Source organism: Onychomys torridus, chromosome 1 (assembly GCF_903995425.1).
Source record: "Onychomys torridus chromosome 1, mOncTor1.1, whole genome shotgun sequence".
NCBI lineage: Eukaryota > Metazoa > Chordata > Mammalia > Rodentia > Cricetidae > Onychomys > Onychomys torridus.
Window position 1 is genome coordinate 9,100,705 of NC_050443.1, and position 20,953 is coordinate 9,121,657.

Sequence of the window (20,953 nt, forward strand, 5' to 3'; positions counted from 1 at the left end):
CCAGCCCGAGACTGAGTCAGCGCAGTGTTGAGTCACAGGCTGCGCCGCCCCTGTGAGCCAGAATGTTTCCCCATGCGTCTCTTCCCTAGGGGTCTCCGGCCCCAAATAGCCTGACAGCGACACAAGCAGCAGCCTTGGCTTTATTGGCCCTGTGGGGGACACTGGGCTCCCAACCCCTTCCAGCTGTCCCCCTCCCCCATCTTCTCCACGATGCCCCCATCACCAGGGGCGGTGAAGACATAAGGTGTGGGGGTCTCTTTAGGGGGGAGGAAAGGCTATAGCACCAAGAATTCCCGATCCCCCAGAATATCCATGAAAACCTGGGCTTCAGTAATGCGCCCATCACCCTGGGGCCTCTGTCTTTGGTGGGGACTTTAAATATGACCTGAAGATGGGGGCTTTATTTAAATATGACCTGAAGGTGGAAAGAGGCGGCTACTATGCCCCCCCAATCCTGTGCACATGTTGGGGGTACTAGGAGCACTGGGCAAAGAATGGAAACCATCCTCGAGCTGGGAAGTTGGGGTTTTTCTATCTGCTGCAGAATCTTTGTGGAAAAGGTGTGGTCAGAATTCAGGATTTGTGGGAAGGAAAGTAAAAGGAAGAAGGGTCCATATGAGGAAGAAGGAGCTCAGGTGTCCCCCTCTGAGCCCCCAGGGTAGTAGGGAGCCCTAGGATGGCTGCGTGAAAGTAGCTGCTTACCTATAAAAAGGGACAAGGGGTCTTGCTGGTATCAGTGTTTGTGTGACAATGTGGATGCCACACTCCTGAGAGTCAGTTCCACCAGGGCCCAGCATGCAGTAAGTGCTCAATAAATATCCGGATGGGGCTGTGGACATAGCTCAGTATGCCTAGCATGCAGAAGGCCCTGGGTTCACACCCCAGCACTGCAAAAACCAGGAAGATGAAATATCCAGGCCATCCTCAGCTACATAGGAAGTTCAAGGGAATCTTGGGCTATCTGAGACACTGTTTTAAAAAATAAAAATAAAAAAAATGAAAGGGAAAAAAAAAAGGCTATATATGAATGATGGATGGATGCCTGTGTGTTTTTCTGTATAAGTCCATATGTATGTGAAAGTGGAAATGTGAAGGACAGGACAGAGAAGCTTTGTCACTCCCCCTGGTCCTCTATAAGTGCTGAATGTCTGGTGTGGGGAGTAGCCCCCGTCAAGTCCTTACAGCCAGGCAAGGTGGGCAGGCAGGGTGAGTGGGCCAGAGCAGGGATCTGCGTGTAGCCATGTAGCCAACTGGAGCTGGGGAGCCACAGCAGGGCAAAGTGGGAGGGAGGACCAGCAATCCCTGCTGTCTCACTCAGCAGAGCCCTTCTGGCGTCGCTTGGAAGGCGGCACCAGGCGGCGGGGCAGGTTGGTGGGCAGCCCGTGACCCTCGAGCTTGGCCTCGATGAGGTGGCTGGCCAGGGCGAACTCCTCATCATCCAGCATGCCATCTCGGTCGACGTCGCTCAGCTTCCAGATCCGCCCCAGCACGGAGTTGGGAAGCTTGGTGCCTACCATCCAGGTTTTGGCCTTGGAACCGCTCAGCTTGCCGTCGGCAGGCGCCAAGTTGTAGAAGATTTCATCGTATTTGGACTTGTCCTTGGTCACCACCCACTCGCCATCGTCTTCTGAGCCCTCCTCACCATCCTCCAGTGCTTCGTCAGGGCCCCGCTCCACGAAGGGGCCCATGTGGGTGCCCTCAAACGCACCACCCTGCACGCCAGCCTCAACACTCTCCAGCTCCTCCTGCCGAAGCAGCGGCATAAGCTTGGCAATGTCGTGTGTCAGCATCTCATCCAGAGCCTCCAGCAGCTTCGGCTTCAGCGAGTGGAACTTGGTGAAGTCATGTGCCATCAACAACTCCTGGAGGGAGGAATGGAGAAACTCAGAAGTCAGGGGGCACCATCACAAGGCTATTATTCCCTAGCCCCTCACTGGGGGATTCTAGGCAGGGGCTCTACCACTGAGCCACACCCCAGCCCCTCACTGGGGGATTCTAGGCAGGGGCTCTACCACTGAACCACACCCCAGCCCCTCACTGGGGGATTCTAGGCAGCTACTCTATCACTAATGAGCCCAGTCCTGTTTTACATTTTTCCCACTTTGAGCCGGGGTCCTGTGTGATCCAGGCTACCCTCCAACACACGGTGTAAGAAAGGATGGCCTCGGATCTCTGTGAGTTTGAGGCCAGCATGGTCTACAGAGCTAATGCCAGGACAGCCAAGGCTACACAAAGAAACCTTGCCTCGGGAAAAAAAGAGGGGGGGGGGAGAAAGAAAGAATGGCCTCAAAACTTCTGATCTTCCTGCCTTTGCTTTACAGGTGTCATCAGAAGCATGGACCACCAAGGCTCTTTTGTTTATCTTACAGTTTGAGACATGGTCTCTATAAGGTGCTAACACTGGCCTTCAATATGTCATCTTCTTGCCTCAGCTTCCAGAGTAGCTGGGACAACAGGTCTGTATCAACAGGCTCAATTAACAGTTTCAAGTTTGATTGATTCCTTAGGACCAAGGTAGTTAGGGGCTAGTCTCTGCCTTAGTGGGTATGACCTGTACCCACTTTTGCTTGGTCAGCCCTGCCCTGCCCACCTCCAGACCTCTGTATTCAGCCACTGGTGATCCTAGGTCTATACATGGGAAGGGGCTGCTGCTGTCTCCCTATCAAGACAGGGTCTTGAATGTAGTCTAGGCTACTCTGAGACTCACTAAGTAGTTTATGCCAACCTAGACTCACAGCAATCCCCCTGGCTCAACCTCCGGACTGCTGGGTTTACAGATATGAGCCATTGTCCTAACTTTGTCCCCTTTTTTTTTTTTTTTTTAAGATTTATTTTGGCCAGGAAGAAGTAGTAGTGCACACCTTTAGTCTCAGCATTCAGGAGGCAGAGGCAGGTGGACCTTTGTGAGTTCAAGACCAGCCTGGTCAACAGAGTGAGTTCCAGGACAGTCAAGAAGACACTGGATTCCCTGGAGCTGGAGTTATGTATGGGTGGTTGCAAACAGACTGACATGGGTGCTGAGAACTGAACTCTCTAGAAAATGCTCTTAGCCATCATCTCTCCAGCCCCTCCCTTCTTCCTGAGTGCTAAATTATCTGGGAGCCTGGCTGTCCACAGGGAAAGCTACACTTCTTAGCATAAGGGACAGCCAGCTGGCCATGTGACTAAGCTCCAGCCAATTGTCTTTAAGCACAAGTGGTATGCATGACTTCTAGAATCACCCAGTTTAATGTGGTACCCACAAGCCACGAGTGGTTATGTAAAGTAGCATAATCGATAATTCCATTTTTAGTTTTGGCTTCTTGTTGTTATTTTTGCTCTCTTTTCTGTTTGTTTGTTTTGTTGTCTCACCATAATGACATTCATTTATTTAAATTTTTTTCAAGACAATGTTTCTCACCAAGGGGTGGGGTGGTGGTGGCGGCGGTGGCGCATGCCTTTAATCCCAGCACTTGGGAGGCAGAGCCAGGTGGATCTCTGTGAGTTCGAGGCCAGCCTGGTCTACAGAGCGAGTTCCAGGAAAGGCACAAAACTACACAGAGAAACCTTGTCTCGAAAACAAAACAAAACAAAAAACAACAACAACAACAAAAAGACAGTATTTCTCTGTGTAGCCTTATGTGTCTTGGAACTCTCTGAAGTCCAGGCTGGCCTGCCTCTGCCTCCCCAGTTCTTTTTTAATTCATATTTTTATGGTTTTTTTTTTTTTTTTTTTTTTTTTTTTTTTTTTTTTTTTTTGTGTGTGTGTGTGTGTGTGTGTGTGTGTGTGTGTGTGTGTTTGGATGAGTTCATGTGCACCACATGCATATAGGAGTCCACAGATGCCCAGAGAGGGTATTGTATCCCCTGGAACTGGAGTTACAGATGGTCGTGAGCCACCTTGTGGGGTGCTGGGAATTGAACCTGGGACCTCTGAAAGAGCAGTGCATATTGTTAACCACTAGCCATCCCTCCAGTCCCTCCCCCCCCCCCCGTCCTTTTTTTTGAGACAATGTCTGACTAGGCAGCTCAGGCTGGCCTAGAATTCTCTCTGTAACTTAGGCTGGCCTTGAACTTCTGATCATCCTGCCTTTGCCCCTCACCCCAGGGCTGGGCTCAATAGGCATGAGTCAATCTACCTGACTATAACTCAGCTTAAGTATGGTCAGTGGTTACCATGTTGGGTAGCACAACTTGGAGCATTTCCTTCAAAGTAAAATATAGTGTCCTTCATGAGAGAGGCTGTACTCATCCGCCCCTTCCGCCTTTTAAAGACAGGGTCATATGTAGCCCAGGCTGGCCTTGAACTCTTTCTGTTCCTGACCCTCTGGTCTCTACCTTGCTAGGATCACTCATGTACAGGACTTTGCCTAGTTCCTTTCTTCTTGTGACAAAACATTTATTTGTATTTTATGTGTGCCAGTGTGTGTACCACATGTGTGCCCATGGAGGTCAGAAGAGGGCATTGGATCCCCTGGAACTGGGGTTACAGATAGCTGTGAACTGCCATGTGGGTGCAAGGAAAGGGACCCAGGACCCCTGCAAGAGCAGTTAAGTGCTCCTAAGCGCTGAGCCATTGCCCAGCCCCCCCACCTCTCTTCCTGCTGGCTGGAATGCAGACACACTGACTGGAGTTCTCGAAGCCATTAATACCACGGGAAGCATGGAAAGGAGAAATATAGTAGGTCCCTGGTTCCCTAAGCAGCAAGTTGCCCTTCCATCCTGAGTATATTCTAGGGCCTTACAGGGAAAGAACGTAACTTTCACGTTAACTATTATTATGGCTTTCTCCCCACTCTGTTACCCTAACTCATAAAGCCGGGTTCCCCCAATGAAAATGTCACCCAGCCCTCCAGCCTTCCAGGCTCCCTCTCAGAACCCACAGGAGACTTTCATCAGCACCCTGCCACCCTGTCTGGGGCAGCCCCCCACCTGCATCTTCTGGCAGTCCGGGAAGTCCCCAGGGGAGATGTGGTGCTCTAGCTGGATCTTCGCGAAGATGACAGGCAGCTTGAGGATCAGCTGCTTCTTTTTGTTCTCCTTCCCAAACACCGAGGGCATCTCTTTCTTCAGGTAGCTGATGATGTAAGCGTGCACCTGCAGAAGGGCATTCACATCTGAGCCTGCAGCACAGTCACTAGGAGGCGACTGGGGCTGGACAGGGCCTGGGAACGTGCATTCTGTTCTCTTTGAGGCAGGGTCTTGTGTAACCCAGACTGGCCCTGAACGCCTGGTCCTCCTGCCTCCACCTCCTGAGTGCTGGGATGGCAAGTGTGAGTCACTATGCACATATTTTCTCTTGGGTTTTTTTTCTTTCTTTTTCTTTTTCTCTTGGGTTTTGATAGAAAGTTGCACTATATACCCCGGACTGGATTCAAACTTACAGCCATCCTCCTGCCTCAGCCTCTTCAATGCTGAGATTGCAGCTGTAAGCCACTATGCCTGGCTGGAACCTCCTTTTCTAATATGTTACAGGCAGGTAAACCCCACTGTTTTATCTAGTGGGGTTCAACCTAAGCTCCCCTCTCTGCTAAGCCATCTCAGCCACTCCCAGCTTGAAGCTCCTGCAAGCTGGCCTCACCCAAATACCAGCCCAGAGCTGGGACTTGCCCATCTCCTGTCACATTCCTACCCAGCTCCACAACTTGATGCCCTCCAAGGCACTTGGGCTTAGCTGAGAATGAGTTGCCCTTAGCTGTGCCTAGCTCTGGAAAGCAATGTCCAAGCTCTGCCCACCCCATGGAAGCCAGAAACTGGACACTTTGGTTTCTTAAGAATCCTTATGTAGTATGGTTGGACTCAAGTTAGCCATCCTCCTGCCTTAACCTCCTGAATGCTGAGGTTAGAAAGACCTCAATTTGTTGTTAGCATTTTCAGGCTTTCAAATGTGTATGGATGTTTTGTGTCTGAACAGTGTTCACAGATGCCAGAAGATGGCATCAGATCCACTAGGACTAGAGTTAGAGATGGTTGTAAGCAGCCCTGTGGGTGCTGGGAACCGAACCTGGATTCTCTAGAAAGCAACCAGAGCTCTTACCTGCTGAGCATCTCTCCAGCCACCCCCTCAATAATTCTGAAGAGCCCCACTGCCCTCCTTGACTGGCCTCTGCAGTTTCACCCACATGCTCTCCTGTCTTTCCCCTCCATATACTACCCACCAGCATTCTTCACTGACCAACACCCAACCTTTTCCCCCACCCGGGGTCTTTGCATATGACCATGCTCTCCAGTAGGAGCTCTGTCCCAATCTCCACACTTGCATATGACCATGCTCTCCAGCAGGAGCTCTGTCCCAGTCTCCACACTGACCATGAAACCAAGTGCCCTTATCACTTGCCATCTGATTATCTCCAGCCCTTCTGGGCTCTTCACAGTTGAGCTGGAGTCATCATTATTTTATCTGACTGTTATGTTTCCCTCCATCCAACTACAAGCCCTGCCAGGTCAGGCCTCGTCTGTTTCCTCTGTCCCCAGTCCTGGGACAATGTGCACTCAGTGTCACTCAGGAAATCATTGTGGGATAAACCACTGAACTTGAGAACCTTTGAACCACATTCTCACAAGTTATTGAAAAGTAAATGAGGACGGCAGAGTGATGATTGCAGGCATGCCCGCTGTTTACAGGCAGCCCCATCATTGAATATGCATGTTCAGATGGAGATAAAATAAGCCTGGCGACATGGATGGGCAGGGGTAAAGGCACTTGCTGCCAACTCTGAGTTGGGTCCGTGGGACCCACATGGTGGAAGGAGAGAACTGACCTAAGTTATCCTCTGGCCTCAACGTATAGAATGTGACATGTGAATGCATGCACACATATATCATGCTCACTCGCAATAAAATAAAACAAACAAAAAACCCAACAGTAATAAAAACCAACTCTTCCCAGATCTCAGACACAAGCGTTGCAGCGTTCTGAATGCTCTCGGCTTACACTTCCACTAAAGTGCCGAGCTAGAGCAGCCATCCACACCCTGCCTTGGACAAACTGAGGTAAGAGGGTTGGTTGTTGAGAACCGTTAATGAGCAGCTTCTTGCCCCTTTGGCTAACATCGAGTACGTTTTTCTTAGAGCCCTTAACGGCCTTGTGCCACTGAAGGAGTGTATTCGAGGAGAGTTAAAGTCAGGTGTGCTGTTATTGGTGACTGGACCAAGTGTGTCTGGGTCATTTGTGAAGGGTGTGTGGGCGAGGATGTGCCACGAAGTGGGATGCCATAATGAAGTTTGGCCAGAGCAAACCCTGAAGACGAGGATCCTGGGCACTGAGGCACTGGGACTAGTTTTGAGAGGCCAATCAGAGTAGGGGTGTGGTCAGGATGAAAGTCACTGCTTGATATGGAGACCCAAAGGAGAAGATGCATGGTTGAACCGAGAAAGCTAGTAAGGATGGCCAATGGCGGGTTTGACACATAGTGCCACTTGGGAAGGACAGGTGGGGGGGGGGGGTGGGGGGCTTGCCAGGGCGGACCAATGGGGAAGGAGTGTTAGGACGCAGTGAGAAAGGGTCAGTGAGGAGGAGGTGTGGCCTCCTAGAGTAGGTTAATGCGGAGGCTTTTGACCTAAAAGGTCAAATAAGGAGGGGCGTGGCTCGAGGATAGTCTATTGTGGAGGGGTGTGTGACCTGTTTGGGCAAATCAATTGTGGCTTGCTGTGTCTGTTGGGGCGGGTCAATGAAAGGGGGCGTGGCCGAGGACCGTCTAATGGGAAGAGGTATTGCCTGTGAGGGCGGGCAATGGGAGAGGCGTGGCTTGTTTGCTACTCCAGGGGCGTGGTCTCCTAGGGAGGCCCCCGAAGGGGAGGGGCCTGGTCTGCGGGGACCGCGGCTGGGGGCGGGTCCCGCCCAGGCAGGCGGGATCGCTGATGGCTTTTCCAGAGAGGAAGCATGGGAAGGTGGCAGGAAGAGATAAGAGGGAGGCGCGGGCTGGGCCGGGGAGCGGGTCGGACACCGGGGTTTGTCCTGGGTTTCCGGAGCCACCTCCCGCCTGGCTTGGGCGCCAGGTGTCCGGCCTGGGCCCTTGGTCCCTGTGCCGCGGGGGCCCCAGGTTTGGCTTCTGCTTCCCAACGAGGAATGAGGGTGAGCCAGGGGTTACTGAGGAAGAGAGAGGGAGAATTGGGAAGAGAGAGGCGACTAGGAAAAGGGTAGGAGCGAGAGAAAAGAACTGGGAAAGGAAGAGGTGGATGGGGACACAGTGACTGGAGGATAGCCCTGGCCTCCTGGGACAGACGCCTTGGGTACCCAGTGCTCCCTTACAAGGAGGATTCCTGCGGTGGGGTTGGAGGCGGTGATTCACCTCTCTCCAGCTCCTTAAAACCACACCTTGGATGCCTCTACCACCTAGAACCTTCTTGGCCTCTTCTCCTGCCCAGTTTCCTGCCCCACCTCCACCCTGGCGGCCTCCCCTATGAATGCTCCATTCCACCTCTGGCTCTGAAAGCAAAGCCCTTGCCTTCCTCTTCCTCTCTGAGGCCCAGCTTGTAACAGGCTGTGTCCTCCAGCCCCCTCGATCCTTCCTAGACCTGAATCGGCTCTCCAGAAGGCAGCTTGAGTGCAACCCTGTCATCTGGCTCTGCTCCAAACCTTCCCGTGTCTCCCTGGTGCCCTTAAAACAAAGCACAGGAGCGTTGTAGGCCCATAGGATCGGCAGTCCTCGATCCCACTATATTCCCTCCGATGCCCTCTCCTCTCTGAAGCCTTCTTGACTTCCCTTCCTAACTCCACCCCTGAGACTGGACCTTGTTTGGCTCTCACTGCTATGGGATGGATCTGTCTTCTCCCCAAGCAAAGAGTGAGTCCTAAGATTGTCTTGGGGCATTCAGACCTTGGAGCCCCACTGGCCAAGGCAAGAACAGCTGTGGCCATTGCTGCATCCTCAGCATGTCCCAGCAGAGGGCTAGGCACAGAGGTGACTTTGTTCAAGCTGAAGTTCTGCCGAGAGTCATTCATTCCATAAATATTTACAGAGCAATCCAGACCCAGGGGCTAGGGACACTTGGTGAAGGAACTCTAAGATGCCAGGTTCTACAGAACTTGAGTATGGCAGTAAACAGGGAGCCCCTGACAGGCTCTCAGGAGGTGATAACAGGGGTAAGTCTGGAGTAGGCATGCTCACTAAAAGGGAGGCACCTCCTGAGAAGGGGACATTTGAGTGAGCCATATGGACAGTCAGTGGGAAGAGAAGGCTGCCAGGAAGAGCCAACAGTGAGTACAAAGGCCCTGAGGCAGGACTGAGGTAGCCAGTATGAAGTGCAGTGGCTGATGGAAAGGGAATGGGAGGTGAGGAGGTAGGGGAAGGAGTGAGCGAAAGAGTGAGCAACTGTGGTGGTCGGAATGAGGATGGCTTTCATGGACTCGATATATTCCAATACTTGCTCCCCCCGCTTACTGAACTCTTTGGGAAGGATTAAGAGGTGGGGCCTTGTTGGAGTAGGTGTGCCATCAGGGGTGAGCTTTGAGGTTTAAAAAGGCCACACCATTCCCAGTTTGCTCTCTCAGTGTGACATAAGCTCTCAGCTATTGCTCCTGCACCATGCCTGCCTGCCTGCTGCGATGCTCCCCGCCTTGATGGTCATGGACTCTAACCCTCTGGAACCATGAGTCCTGATAATGTTTCTTTGATAAGTTGCCTTGGTTATGGTGTCTCTTCACAGCTTTGGAAAAGTAATCAGACAGCCACAGAGAGGACCCGGCTTTTGTTTGGGGGATGGAGGAGGGAGAGGAGGCCAGAGGTAGGATGGAGACAGAGAGGGAAACATGAACTCAGAGCAATGGTGGACAAGGGACCTCCTGCACAGGACTCCCTCCTTCGTTCCACGCTGCACCAGCCCAGCCCATCAGGAGAATCAACTAATCTGGGAGCCAGCTGCACAAACAGGGAAGACAGCAAAGTCTGTCCATCGTCTTCAAGGCCTCCCCAACTTAGGTCTCTTGCGACTCCGTCAATCCTACATAGCCTTCTGAAGTTCTCCTCAGTCCCCCTAAGTCCTCCTCAGCCTCCTTCAGCCCTCCTGCAGCCTCCTGATTCTTTCCCCATCTCCTGATCTCCCTTTCAATCGTTCCTCAACTTCCCCAAGTCCTCCGGGCCCCCAGCCTGCCCTGCTCACCCGCACTAGCCGCGCTCTCTTCACCAGGTCATTGAGCTTGCGCAACGCCGCATGGCGCGGTAGACCTTGGATATCACGGAAGAGGTCCTGTTCCTCCAGCTCGAAGAGACGCCTGTTGTCCGGCACAAGGAGCGGCTGGGACCAGAAGGAGCCGATGTAGACGCGCAGGACCTCGGGCGTGCCCACCACCTTGCCCAGAGCCCACATGAGTGCCCCATAGACACGCATCAGCTGCTGCGTCTCCACCATGTCCGCCTTGTTGAGCACCACGCGGATCTTGTCCTCGTGGCCACGCAAGGCACCGATGGCCTCTGAGAACTCATCGGAAATCTCCAGCTTGTGGGCGTCAAAGAGCAGAATGATGAGGTCCACACGCTCGGCAAACCAGCGCAGGACAGCTGGGAAGTCGTAGCCTGGAGCAGGCGGAGGACAGGGGCACAGGAACAGAAGTCATATTCCCACACCCCAGTCACTAGCATCCATTCTTTGGAACTGATACTGGGTGGTACAAATATTCAGATGGTTAATTTAACTATGTAATTCCTGTGTATTCCAAATATCTCAGAGCCTCTACGTGGGCCCCATAACTGCCACTTCTCAGGACCTAGACTCTCAAGCCATCTGGCTTCCTGGGATGAAGCAACCATGTCCCCCCACTCCCTCTTACCACCCCCCTCCCCCCTCCTGGTTCCCACATCACTGGCTTTTTCATTCATTCCTTTGGCAGATATTAGGGATTTGTTTCGACATGGATATATTCATTGGCAGTTAAAATTCTCAAGTGTGGGGCCTTGTAGGATGATTCAAAGTGAAAAGGTGGGACCACCAAGCCCAACAACCTGAGGTGGACTTGCAGTTTTCCTGACTTCCACTCATATGCTGTGGCATGTACCCACCCACACCCACACAAGAAATCAAACGTAATAAAGAATACTTTTAAGGGCTGGAGAAATGCCTCAGAGGTTAAGAGCACTGGCTGCTCTTCTAGAGGTCCTGAGTTCAATTCCCAGCAACCACATGTTGGCTTACAACCATCTATCTGTAATGAGATCTGGTGCCCTCTTCTGTCAGGCATACAAGCAGAACACTGTATACATAATAAATAAATAAATGCTTTAAAAAAAAAAAAAGAATACTTTTAAATGCTAAAGTTGGGGGCTGGAGAGATGGCTCAGTAGTTAAGAGAACACACTGCTCACCCAGAAGACCCCCAGTTCAGTTGGTACACAGCCCCCACAGCAGGCAGCTCACACCCTCCTGAAACTCCAGTTCCAGGGGATCCAATGTCCTCTGCTGGCCCCCTTGAGCACCTGCGTTCATGCACACATTCACACTTGCACACATAATGCACACAATTTTTATTTACATTTAAAAATATTTATTTTTATCATTTGTGTGTGTGTATGTGTGCACATACGCGCGCACGCAGGTAAGGGTACCGGCAGAGGCCAGAAAAGAGTGTCATGCAGACCACCTGCAGCTGGAATTACAGACGGTTGTGAGCCACCTCTGACATGAGTGCTGAGAAATGAACTTGGGTTCTCTGCAAGAGCAGCAAGTGCTCCTAACCACAGAGCCATCCCTCCAGCACCTACATAATTTTCCAAGATCCTAAAGTGGCCAGAGATGGTGCTGTACACCCTGAATCCCAGCACTCGGGAATCAGAGGCAGGTGGATCTCTGTTTGAGGCCAGCCTGGTCTACATAATGAGTTTCAGGACAGCGAGGGCTACATAGTGAGACCTTGTCTGAAAGAAAAATCCTAAAATGATCTCAAAGGGGGCCCTAGTATTTATGAGCCTGCTTCCCAGCACTTGACATGCCCCTGTCACCAGGGCCTTTCCCAGGAACTTGTTGGATGTGCCATCAATTGAGTGGCAGGAGATCAGACTGCTAAAGCTATTTTCATGAGTGTTTATGTGTGTGTCTTTATATGCCTGCATCTCTCTGTGTGTATGTCTCTGTGTGTTTGTGTATCTGCATATGTCTCTCTCTGTGTGTTTTTGTATATGTCTGTGTGTGTTCATGTGTATTTGTGTGTATATGTCTATGTGTCTGTATGTCTATGTGCCTATGTAGGTAGGTCTGTGTGTCTGTGTATGCCTCTCTGCATGTGTCTGTGTGTGCGTCTTTGTGTCTATGTGTCTGTGTGTGTCTGTATGTCTGTGTCTGTGTATGTCTCTCAGCATGTGTCTATGTGTGTGTCTTTGTGTCTATGTGTCTGTGTGTCTCTGTGTGTGTCTGTATGTCTGTATGTGTGTATGTGTCTCTTTGTGTTTATCTGTGGTTGTGAGCAGTCCAGTGTGGGTGCTGGGGACTGAACTTGGTTCCTCTATAAGAGCAATTTACACTTAACCCCTGAGCCATCTCTCCAGTAGTGCTATGTTCTTGCCACCCCATAGTTCAATAATGTGTATCCATCCATTCGCTCATCCACTCATTCCTTTTCTCATTCATGCCTTCAATACTTCTCACCTTTACTCCTTCACTTATTCATTCACTGACGAGCAAAGCTTAGGAGAGCTGAGAATGTAAGACCCACCCCTGACCTGTCAACCAGGAATCCCTGCTCCACCCTCATATACTGTGTGATATTAGGCAAGTAGCTTAACCTTTCTGAACTTGCCTATCCCCTAAAATTAAAAAAAAAAATCGTGATTGGTTCTATCTCATAGACAATCATGAAACTAAAGGATGACAGTTGAGCTCATCCATGGGAAAAGCTCATCTATGGGCACGTGTCATTGTGCCCATGGAGGGGTAGAGTAGCTTCGGCAAGTAGACCCCTAGAAAACTATTGGAGAAGAAATAAGATGCCAGAGTAAGTGTTCAACAAATGTTAGCCATGGGCCACCAGACACATGGGACAACTCAGGACTCATCTCTACCTGCCCGCTCCCAGCAGGAGGGGAGGCTGAGGTGACCCCAACTCTGTCCTTACAGTTTTGGGACAAATCTGTCCCCAGAGTGGTCAAGTTAGGATGTGGGGGTCCTGGAAACTGTGGAGAATCCATGAGGGGGTGCCTGACCTGGCCTAAGTGTAGATCAAGGTGGACTTTCTGGAGGAGCAGATATAGAGCCAGCAGCAGAGCTCAGGACTTGACTCACTCATCCCACGTTGCCTTAGTAGCTGTAGCTGCCTGTCCACCCCCTACTCCCACCCCAACATGGGTCCAGGAGGAGACCTACTCCTTGCTGATGGGAGGGGAAGGGGTAGCAACATTGTTCTGGGGAAGGAAGGGCCAGGGCACTGCAGGGGCAGCAGCTGGGCCTCTCCTCCCTCCCTAGTATCTACATACACTCTGGCCTGGATTTGGAAAGTCTGTCTCATGGGGTTGGGGGGGGGAGGAAGGGAGGGGAGAGGGAGGGAGGGGAGAGGGAGGGAGGGAGGGAGGTTGAGTCAGTGAGGGAATGGAGACGTGGCAGAGAGACGAGATGTTCACCCAAGAAAAACACTCCTGGTTACCCATCAGGCAGGCACCAGTTCACTCTATGCAGCAAACTTAACCCTTCTTAGAAGTTCCTATGGTTTCCTTCCTATTTGCAGGTGAGAAATTGAGGCACAGAGATACAAGATGGCTTGCTTAAGTCATTACAGTTTCAAGGAGCTGTTCCCTTCTGTGTCAAAACAGAAAACAAAGAAATGAAAAAATTAACAGAGTCCAGACTGGAGGTGTGCCAGCGAGACGCCCTAGGCAACAGTCACACCAGGCAAGTGTCTCCAGGCAGCCACACCTCAGCCAATGCACACTCACATGGGCACATCCACCACCAAACAGCTGGATACATCAGAGCCTCCTGCAGCCAGACCCAGGCTCCCAGACACATATTTGTGTGTTGGAGTCTGGGACCTGCACAGATTTGCATGCCATACGGTCACAAAGAAGCTCGGGCCCCACACAGCATCACAGAGGCAGGAGTCAGTACACACTTCGGCACGGAGGCCTGTCTGAACACACAGTGTGTGGCAGAGACGTTACTGTGAAGTCCAGGCTGGCCTCCAACTGGTCTCAATCCTCTTGTCTCAGCTTCCCCAGTGCTGAGATGACAGATGTGCCCTGCCGCAGAAGCTCTTTCTGGTAATTATACACCTTTCAAAATGGACAATGTAACCCACACAGACACAAATACACAATCACACACACAGCCTTACAAGATCCCTCCATGTCCCCCCATCCCCCACCTTCCCTCAGAACCACATAAAATCACAACTAGTCACCATTAGAGGAACACAGTACACATAGCCAGCCACTCACACACTTCCGTCAAGTCATACTTTAGGGTCGTGGCCTCCATGTCACACCTGTCAGCACACCCCATCACAGACGGGGTCTCCCATACCCATCACATAGTACTTCCCCAGGATTTACTCACTTCTCCCCACCCCCAAGTCCCCCTGGACAGACAGGCTCCACCTCCTATGCCTCCAGGGCCAGAGGAAGGGGATCCCCATTCCCCACCCCTCTTCATCTCCTACGGAAGCTGGGGCCCTGGGCCATCATTTAGGCCCAGCCCATGGGCTAGGCACACCAGGAATGCCTCCCTCCCCGGCTCCCCCACCTCCAGCTGGCAGAGCACTGTGACCACTTCGGCAGCTGCCTCCTGTGTTTCTCCCTCAGGGCTGCTCTGCTGGACAGCGGCCAGGGGCACTGGCACTTTGGGAGCCAAGGCCCTGCCCTGGCCCCGCCTCCTGCCTGCCTTTGGGTCCCCTCTGGCCCACACTGTTGCCTCCTTTGCCCCAATTCCCGGGCGGAGGCCTAGGGATGGGGGTGGTGGCAGGGACAGACCGAGAGGCTGTGGGCCCAGATGCTGGGGTGGGAGAGATGTTGAGGAGGGGACCGGGGTAGGAGTGGGGCTGAAAGGCTGGGTAGGGTGGGAGGGCACAGGCTCACTGGAGGCCCTGCTGGAATTTACTCCCCACTGCCCCCCCTGCACAGCTGTTTATAAATTCCAGGCCCGGCCTTGGCCCCCACCCAGATTCTCCCTCTCCGCTCCATCTGTGGCCCAGCCTCCAAGCCAGGAGCTCAGAGGAACAAGCATGGGGCCCAGGGCCTCCCTGTCCAGCCCAGTCTCTTCCTGGGACTCTCTTAGCACCTCCTGTTCCCCTGTCCCCAGTCTCTGCCCCTCTTCATCTCTCCTTTTCCACCCTCCTGGCCTGTCCAGACATGTAGCTCCAGCCTGCTCATGCCCCCACCCCACCCCTAGTGCCTCCCTGGTCCCACCACCAGCAGCACCAGTGGAAGGCGTGGCGACCTCCTGTAGCTCCATTTTTGCCTGTAGAGGGACCATCAAAGGAGACCCCCAGCCTCCTTCGTTCAACCTAGAGGTGCAGGCCCAGCCCACCTCCTGTACACTGCAGAGTCCGGGCCCCAGCCTCCCCCCTCACACTGGGCTTCCTCCTCCACTCACCCCGGCTCACTCTCTGTTTGGCACCTGACAGGATGCCAGGTGTGTCGATGATGCTGATGCTCTCCAGGACCTGGTTGGGGAGCTGGGCACACATAAACCTGGGGGGCGTGGAGACAGAAGGTCAGGGGTCAGTGTTAAGGAGGGCAGGAAGAGAAGGGACACTAAGGGAGCCACGAAGAGAGAGGCAGGTGCAGAGGGCAGAAGTCCCGGAAAGAACACAGTTCAGAGGGATCATCGGATCTGTGTCTGGGGCTATCCCAAGTCACCACTACAACCCTGGGTTACCTTCATTTTTCCAGACGGATATGAGAGGCTGCCCAGCATGCAGCGGCCGAGGCACAGTTGGAACCCAGGCTGCCATAGCAAAGGTAGCAGACACAGGAAGGGAAAGAAGGAGGCAGAAAGATGAGAATCAAAGCCGAGACGGACAGAAGCATCCTGGGATAGAAGACGCCCGCCCTCGCCCCTTCCTGGCTGGCAGCTGCCACACCTGTTGAGGAAAGTATTTCCAAAAGGATTGAGCTTGCGGAAGGGTTTCTCCGGGTCCACGACGAGAGCATTGCCCGGCACGGTGCCCTCTGTCTCGCCATGCATGACGGCCACGAAGCAGTCGGTCGTGGGCTCTGGACCCACACGGGAGCCCGGGACCTCCTGCTCCAGAAGGTACTGGATGAAGCTGGTTTTGCCCGTGCTGTACTGGCCAGCCACCAGCACCATGGGTTTGCCGTCGAAGTCAGCATCTTCGAGGGCTGGGGAGTGGAAAGCCCCGAAGCGGTAGTGTTCCTCCAGGGGCAAAAGTTTCGTGCGGTACAACTCCTTGAGCGAGGAGGTCACGGTGCGGATGGCCTCAGGTTGCTGGCCCCGAGCCCCGCCCTTCTTCAGCCAGCTGAACATGGCGACTTCGATGCCTACTGGGGCACCCAAGGAGACTGTGGCAGCGTGGAGAGCTTTACCTGCAGAAGAGGAGGGGAGTGGCTGGATGGGAGGAGGAGCAGGGGGACCCAGTGATGGGAAGAGGGAGAGGGGCTAGCCTGGAGATGAAAACAGGGTGATTCAAGAAGGGGAAGTGGGCCGGAAAACCAAAGAGAGAACAAAGGAAGGAACTGCTGGAGGTTGGGGGGTGCATCCCCGCCCTGGGTATGGTCGAATACATCTGTAATGCCAGCCCTTGGGAAGCCGAGGCAGGAAAATCACAAGTTCCAAACTGGCCTGGGCCACATGTAAGAAAGACCCTATCTCCAAAACCCACATCCAAAGAAACTCATTCCCAAACGCATTCATCATTACTGCACACGTCCATCACTGGACATATTTTCACTGGAATGGCTCGCTCCATGCTGCAGGAGCCTAAGAAAAGAGCCACAGAGGCCAATTGCTACCCAACCAGAGCCTCCAGCTGAAGACCTGGGTAGCCAACAGTTAAGGGTAACAGAATTCCAGGCATTGAGGCAGGCATGGGAAACTGATCACAGAGGCAGCAAAGATCAGGGCAAGGCTGACTTTGCCTTTCGAGCTTCTGACTTTCAAGCTTCTTCGTGAAGGACAGGCAAGACAAAGGTCTTAGGCAGAGGATAACATGTGCAAAGACCCAAGGGTTTGACAGGCTCTTGGGCACTGGGAGCTGAGATTGTCTGGTGAGCACACAAAACCAGAGGGATGAAGAAATGAGGCTGTGGAGGCTATCTAGGTGCACCCCAGGTCAGGAGGAGCCTTGGACATGAGAAAGTATAAGCCAGACATTATGCAGCTCATATTTGGGGTGTGGTACTAGAACGGAACTCCGGACCTTAAGCATGCTAGATAAGCACAATACTGCTAAGCCATCCCTGAGCCACACTAGAATCCCTGGGGGATTCTAGTCAGGGGCTCTACCACTGAGCCACACCCCAGCCCCTCACTGGGGGATTCTAGGCAGGGGCTCTACCACTGAGCCACACCCCCAGCCCCTCACTGGGAGATTCTAGGCAGGAGATCTAGCACTGATCTACATCCCCAGCCCCTCACTGGGGGATTCTAGGCAGGGGCTCTACCACTGAGCCATACCCCAGCCCCTCACTGGGGGATTCTAGGCAGGGGATCTAGCACTGATCTACATCCCCAGCCCCTCACTGGGGGATTCTAGGCAGGGGCTCTACCACACTTCTCAGCCCTGTGCTAGCTCACTTAATTTTGATGACTCTATCATGTGGCTCTATCATTATCCCCATTTTAAGTCTTTTCTTTTTGAGACTGTCTTGTGTATTCCATGATGAACTTGAACTGTGTTACTGAGGATGATCTCGAACTCCTGATCTTCCTGGCTCTGCTCTCTAGCACTGAGATTACAGATACACACCGGCATGCCTAGTTTCATCCAGAGTTGGGGTTAGAACCCAAGGCTTCTGGCAAGCTAAGGAAGCACTCTGTAGCTCCTCACTCTACAGCCTCACCCCTACCCACACCATTCTAAGGAGGAAATTGAGCCTCAGAAGGATAACAACAGTTTGCACGGGATCACTGAGCTAGAAAGCCCTCCAGCTGGGACTTGAATCCAGGCAATCAGTCCTCAGAGACGATTTCCCATCCTAGAGCTCAGTTAGGGGAAAAGGTCATCACCAACCCTGCAGCAGTGAGCACCCCAGAAGCCAGACTGTGCTCTGTATACCCTCAAGAGCCTTTTAGTCACTGTGGCATCTGGGGTGATGCCTCTTCTGGCTGTCAATAATAGTCTATTCCCTCACTCCATAAGTAGATGCTTATTATTTGAGTGGCCTCAAAGAACCAGCCTTTAGTCAGATTGGAATCTCTAAAAGTAATTCCCCACAGAAAGAATGGAGTACTCCCTGGAGAAACAGCTGTCCCAGGGCTGGGGCTGTGAAGGAGCAATCCAGTCTGGATCAGCTCAAAGAATACCAGAATACCAGGGATGCAGCACTCAGCCTAAGGTGGCTCCCATTGAGCTGCCATGTGAGTACTGGGGATGGAACCTGGGTCACCTGGAAGAGCAGCCACTGCTCTTAACCTCTGAGTATGAGCCAGCTCTCCAGTTCTCCACTCTTAAAAAAAAAAAAAAAAAGGTTCTCACTGCGTAGTTCTGGCTGACCCGGAACTTTGTAGACCAGACTGCCTTAGATTCAGAGATCTGTCTGCCTCTGCCTCCTACGTCTTACATCTGGCTCAAAAATGGGTCAATCTAAGCATTAAAAAAAAAAAAAAAAAAAAAAAAAAAAAAAAAAGCCCTGCAAATCAAAACGTTACGCCCCATAAAATCATAGTGACATAAAGAGAGAGAAAAGATAGAAAATGGATTGGAGAGAAAAAAGGGGGTAGGAGAGGTAACAGAGGCAGGAACCTGTGACATAGATGTGGAGCGCAGATCCCCAGGCAGGGAGGCAACATCTCAGAAAGGACCGTTAGGGGTGAGTCAGGAGAGGGCTCTTGGGTGGCAAGAAACACCGAGGAGGGCAGAATGGGTGTGGAGGGAAGAAGGCCACTTCCAAGCGGGAGTCTTCTGGAATGAGGGAAGCTGGGGGCGAGGTAGGGGGTGCTACGGGAGGCGGAGGACTAGCAGAGGCTGGGGAAGGCTGGGGAGATCTGAGGAGGTTGGGGGGAACTGGGGAGAATGGAGGAGCTGGGGGGTCCTGGAGGAAGAGTGTGGGAACTGGGAGGGATTGGGAAGGACGGGACACGGACTGTTACAGGGGAGCGGGGTGGGGTGGGGTTGAGGGCTGGGGTTTAGGGAGCACTCACCAGGGACCCGGGGAGCGCAGAGCAAGCTGTCTGAGCTCTGTCCCGTCCGCAGCAGAGTGAGCCGGGTGGGGCAGCGCGGGAGGAGCGCCGGGCGGGCAGGGCGGGCCGGGGGCCCTGTCCCAGCCCGTGTCGGACCTCGGGCGTCCCCTGGCGGACACTGTGTAGGCATGCACAAGCTCGCACGTGTAGTCCTTGGTTCGAGCTGTGCCTGGTCCTGGAGTGTTTGGCTCCCTCCCAGTCTGTCTCTTAGTAAACAAGTAGACAGTACCTGCGGCAGGTATACCAATCATTTATCCTGGTGCATTCTTATATTTTCCAACACTAGTGAGACCGAGGCAGGAGGATGGTACATTTGAAGTCAGCCTGGACTATTTGGTGGGATCCTGTCTTAAAAACATAATTGTAGCCGGGTGGTGGTGGCGCAGGCCTGTAATCCCAGCACTCAGGAGGCAGAGGCAGGTGGATCTCTGTGAGTTCGAGGCCAGCCTGGGCTACAGAACTAGTCCAGGACAGGCTCCAAAAGCTACAAAGAAACCCTGCCTCGAACCTCCCCTGCCCCCCCCCCAAAGTCACATAATTGTAACAACAGTAATTTAAAAAATCTAAGTGTATGGGCCTGCCTTTAATCCCATCATTAGGGAGGCAGAGGCAGGCAGATCTCTATGAATTTGAGCCAGCCTGATCTACATAGCAAATTCCAGGCCAGCCAAAGCTACATAATCAGACCCTGTGTCAAAAACAAAAACAAACAAAAAAGTAGAACACCAAAGCCTTGAGTGAATGTGGCTTAGTTTGTAGAGTGCGGGTCTAGGATGCATGAAGCCCCGGGTTCCGTTCTCCAGCACAGGACACACCCAGCATAGTGGTGCACACTTGTATTCTCAGACTGGTTCACATCATGCTATTATACATTACACGGCATGTTTTATTTTGGCCTTTTAAACTAGGTTCTCCTAGCTAGGCTGTGGTGGCGCACACCTTTAATCCCAGTACTCAGTAGGCAGAAGCAGGCACATCTCTGTGAGTCCCAGGACAGCCCTAGGTACACAGAGAAACACTATCTCAAAAATACCAAAATAAAATAAAATACGGTCCCCCCCAAGTAGCCCAAATTAGCTTTCTTAATGATCCTCCTGCCTCAGCCTCCCACATGCTGGGGAGTCTACCCATACCTATCAAGCAAACAGTTGCTTTTCTGAAAATGGTGCCTGCCCACAACACCAGGCATCGACCACAAGAATGCCTCCATCTAATTGGTCACCGTTGTCTCCCAGGGCCCAGGTGTTACTGTTATTTTTGTATATGGTTTATGCCTGTCTATACGTGTGTGCCTGTGGGCATAGGCAGAAGCCAGAGGAAGGCATGTGTTCTTCTCTATCAACCCCTGGGCTTTGTGCCCTTGTTACCCTAGCTGGAGTAAGATGGAATAAGAGCTTTGAGGTAACACTTGGCTCTTTTGTGAGTTCTGGGACGCAGAATTCGGGTCTTTGTTTGCACAGTATGATCTCTCATCCACAATCCATGGTACCATATTTGCAATGTCTGCAGCCATTTTTTTGAGACTGGGTCTCACACAGCCCAGTACGTAGCAGAGGGTGACCTTAAACTTTCGGTCCTCTTGCCTTTGTCCAGAGTTCTGGGATTAGAGGCATGTACCACCATGCCCAGTTTATAAGATGTCAGGGATGGAACCCAGGGCCTCCTGCATACATAACCAAGGTTTTGTTTTTTCAAT

The 20,953-nt window shown here is 52.4% G+C and overlaps 1 protein-coding gene across 1 annotated transcript; it reads right to left on the reverse strand.

Moving 5' to 3' along the window:
- Positions 1-894: 894 nt before the first annotated feature.
- Positions 895-19,270, reverse strand: Ehd2 (EH domain containing 2). Its single transcript, XM_036175656.1, has 6 exons — positions 19,219-19,270; positions 15,980-16,442; positions 15,490-15,587; positions 10,081-10,493; positions 4,912-5,076; positions 895-1,862 (listed from the first exon to the last, which is right to left on the reverse strand). The coding sequence occupies exons 2-6, from the start codon at positions 16,381-16,383 to the stop codon at positions 1,311-1,313; spliced, it is 1,632 nt and encodes a 543-aa protein (XP_036031549.1). The 5' UTR covers positions 16,384-16,442; positions 19,219-19,270; the 3' UTR covers positions 895-1,310.
- Positions 19,271-20,953: the final 1,683 nt, after the last annotated feature.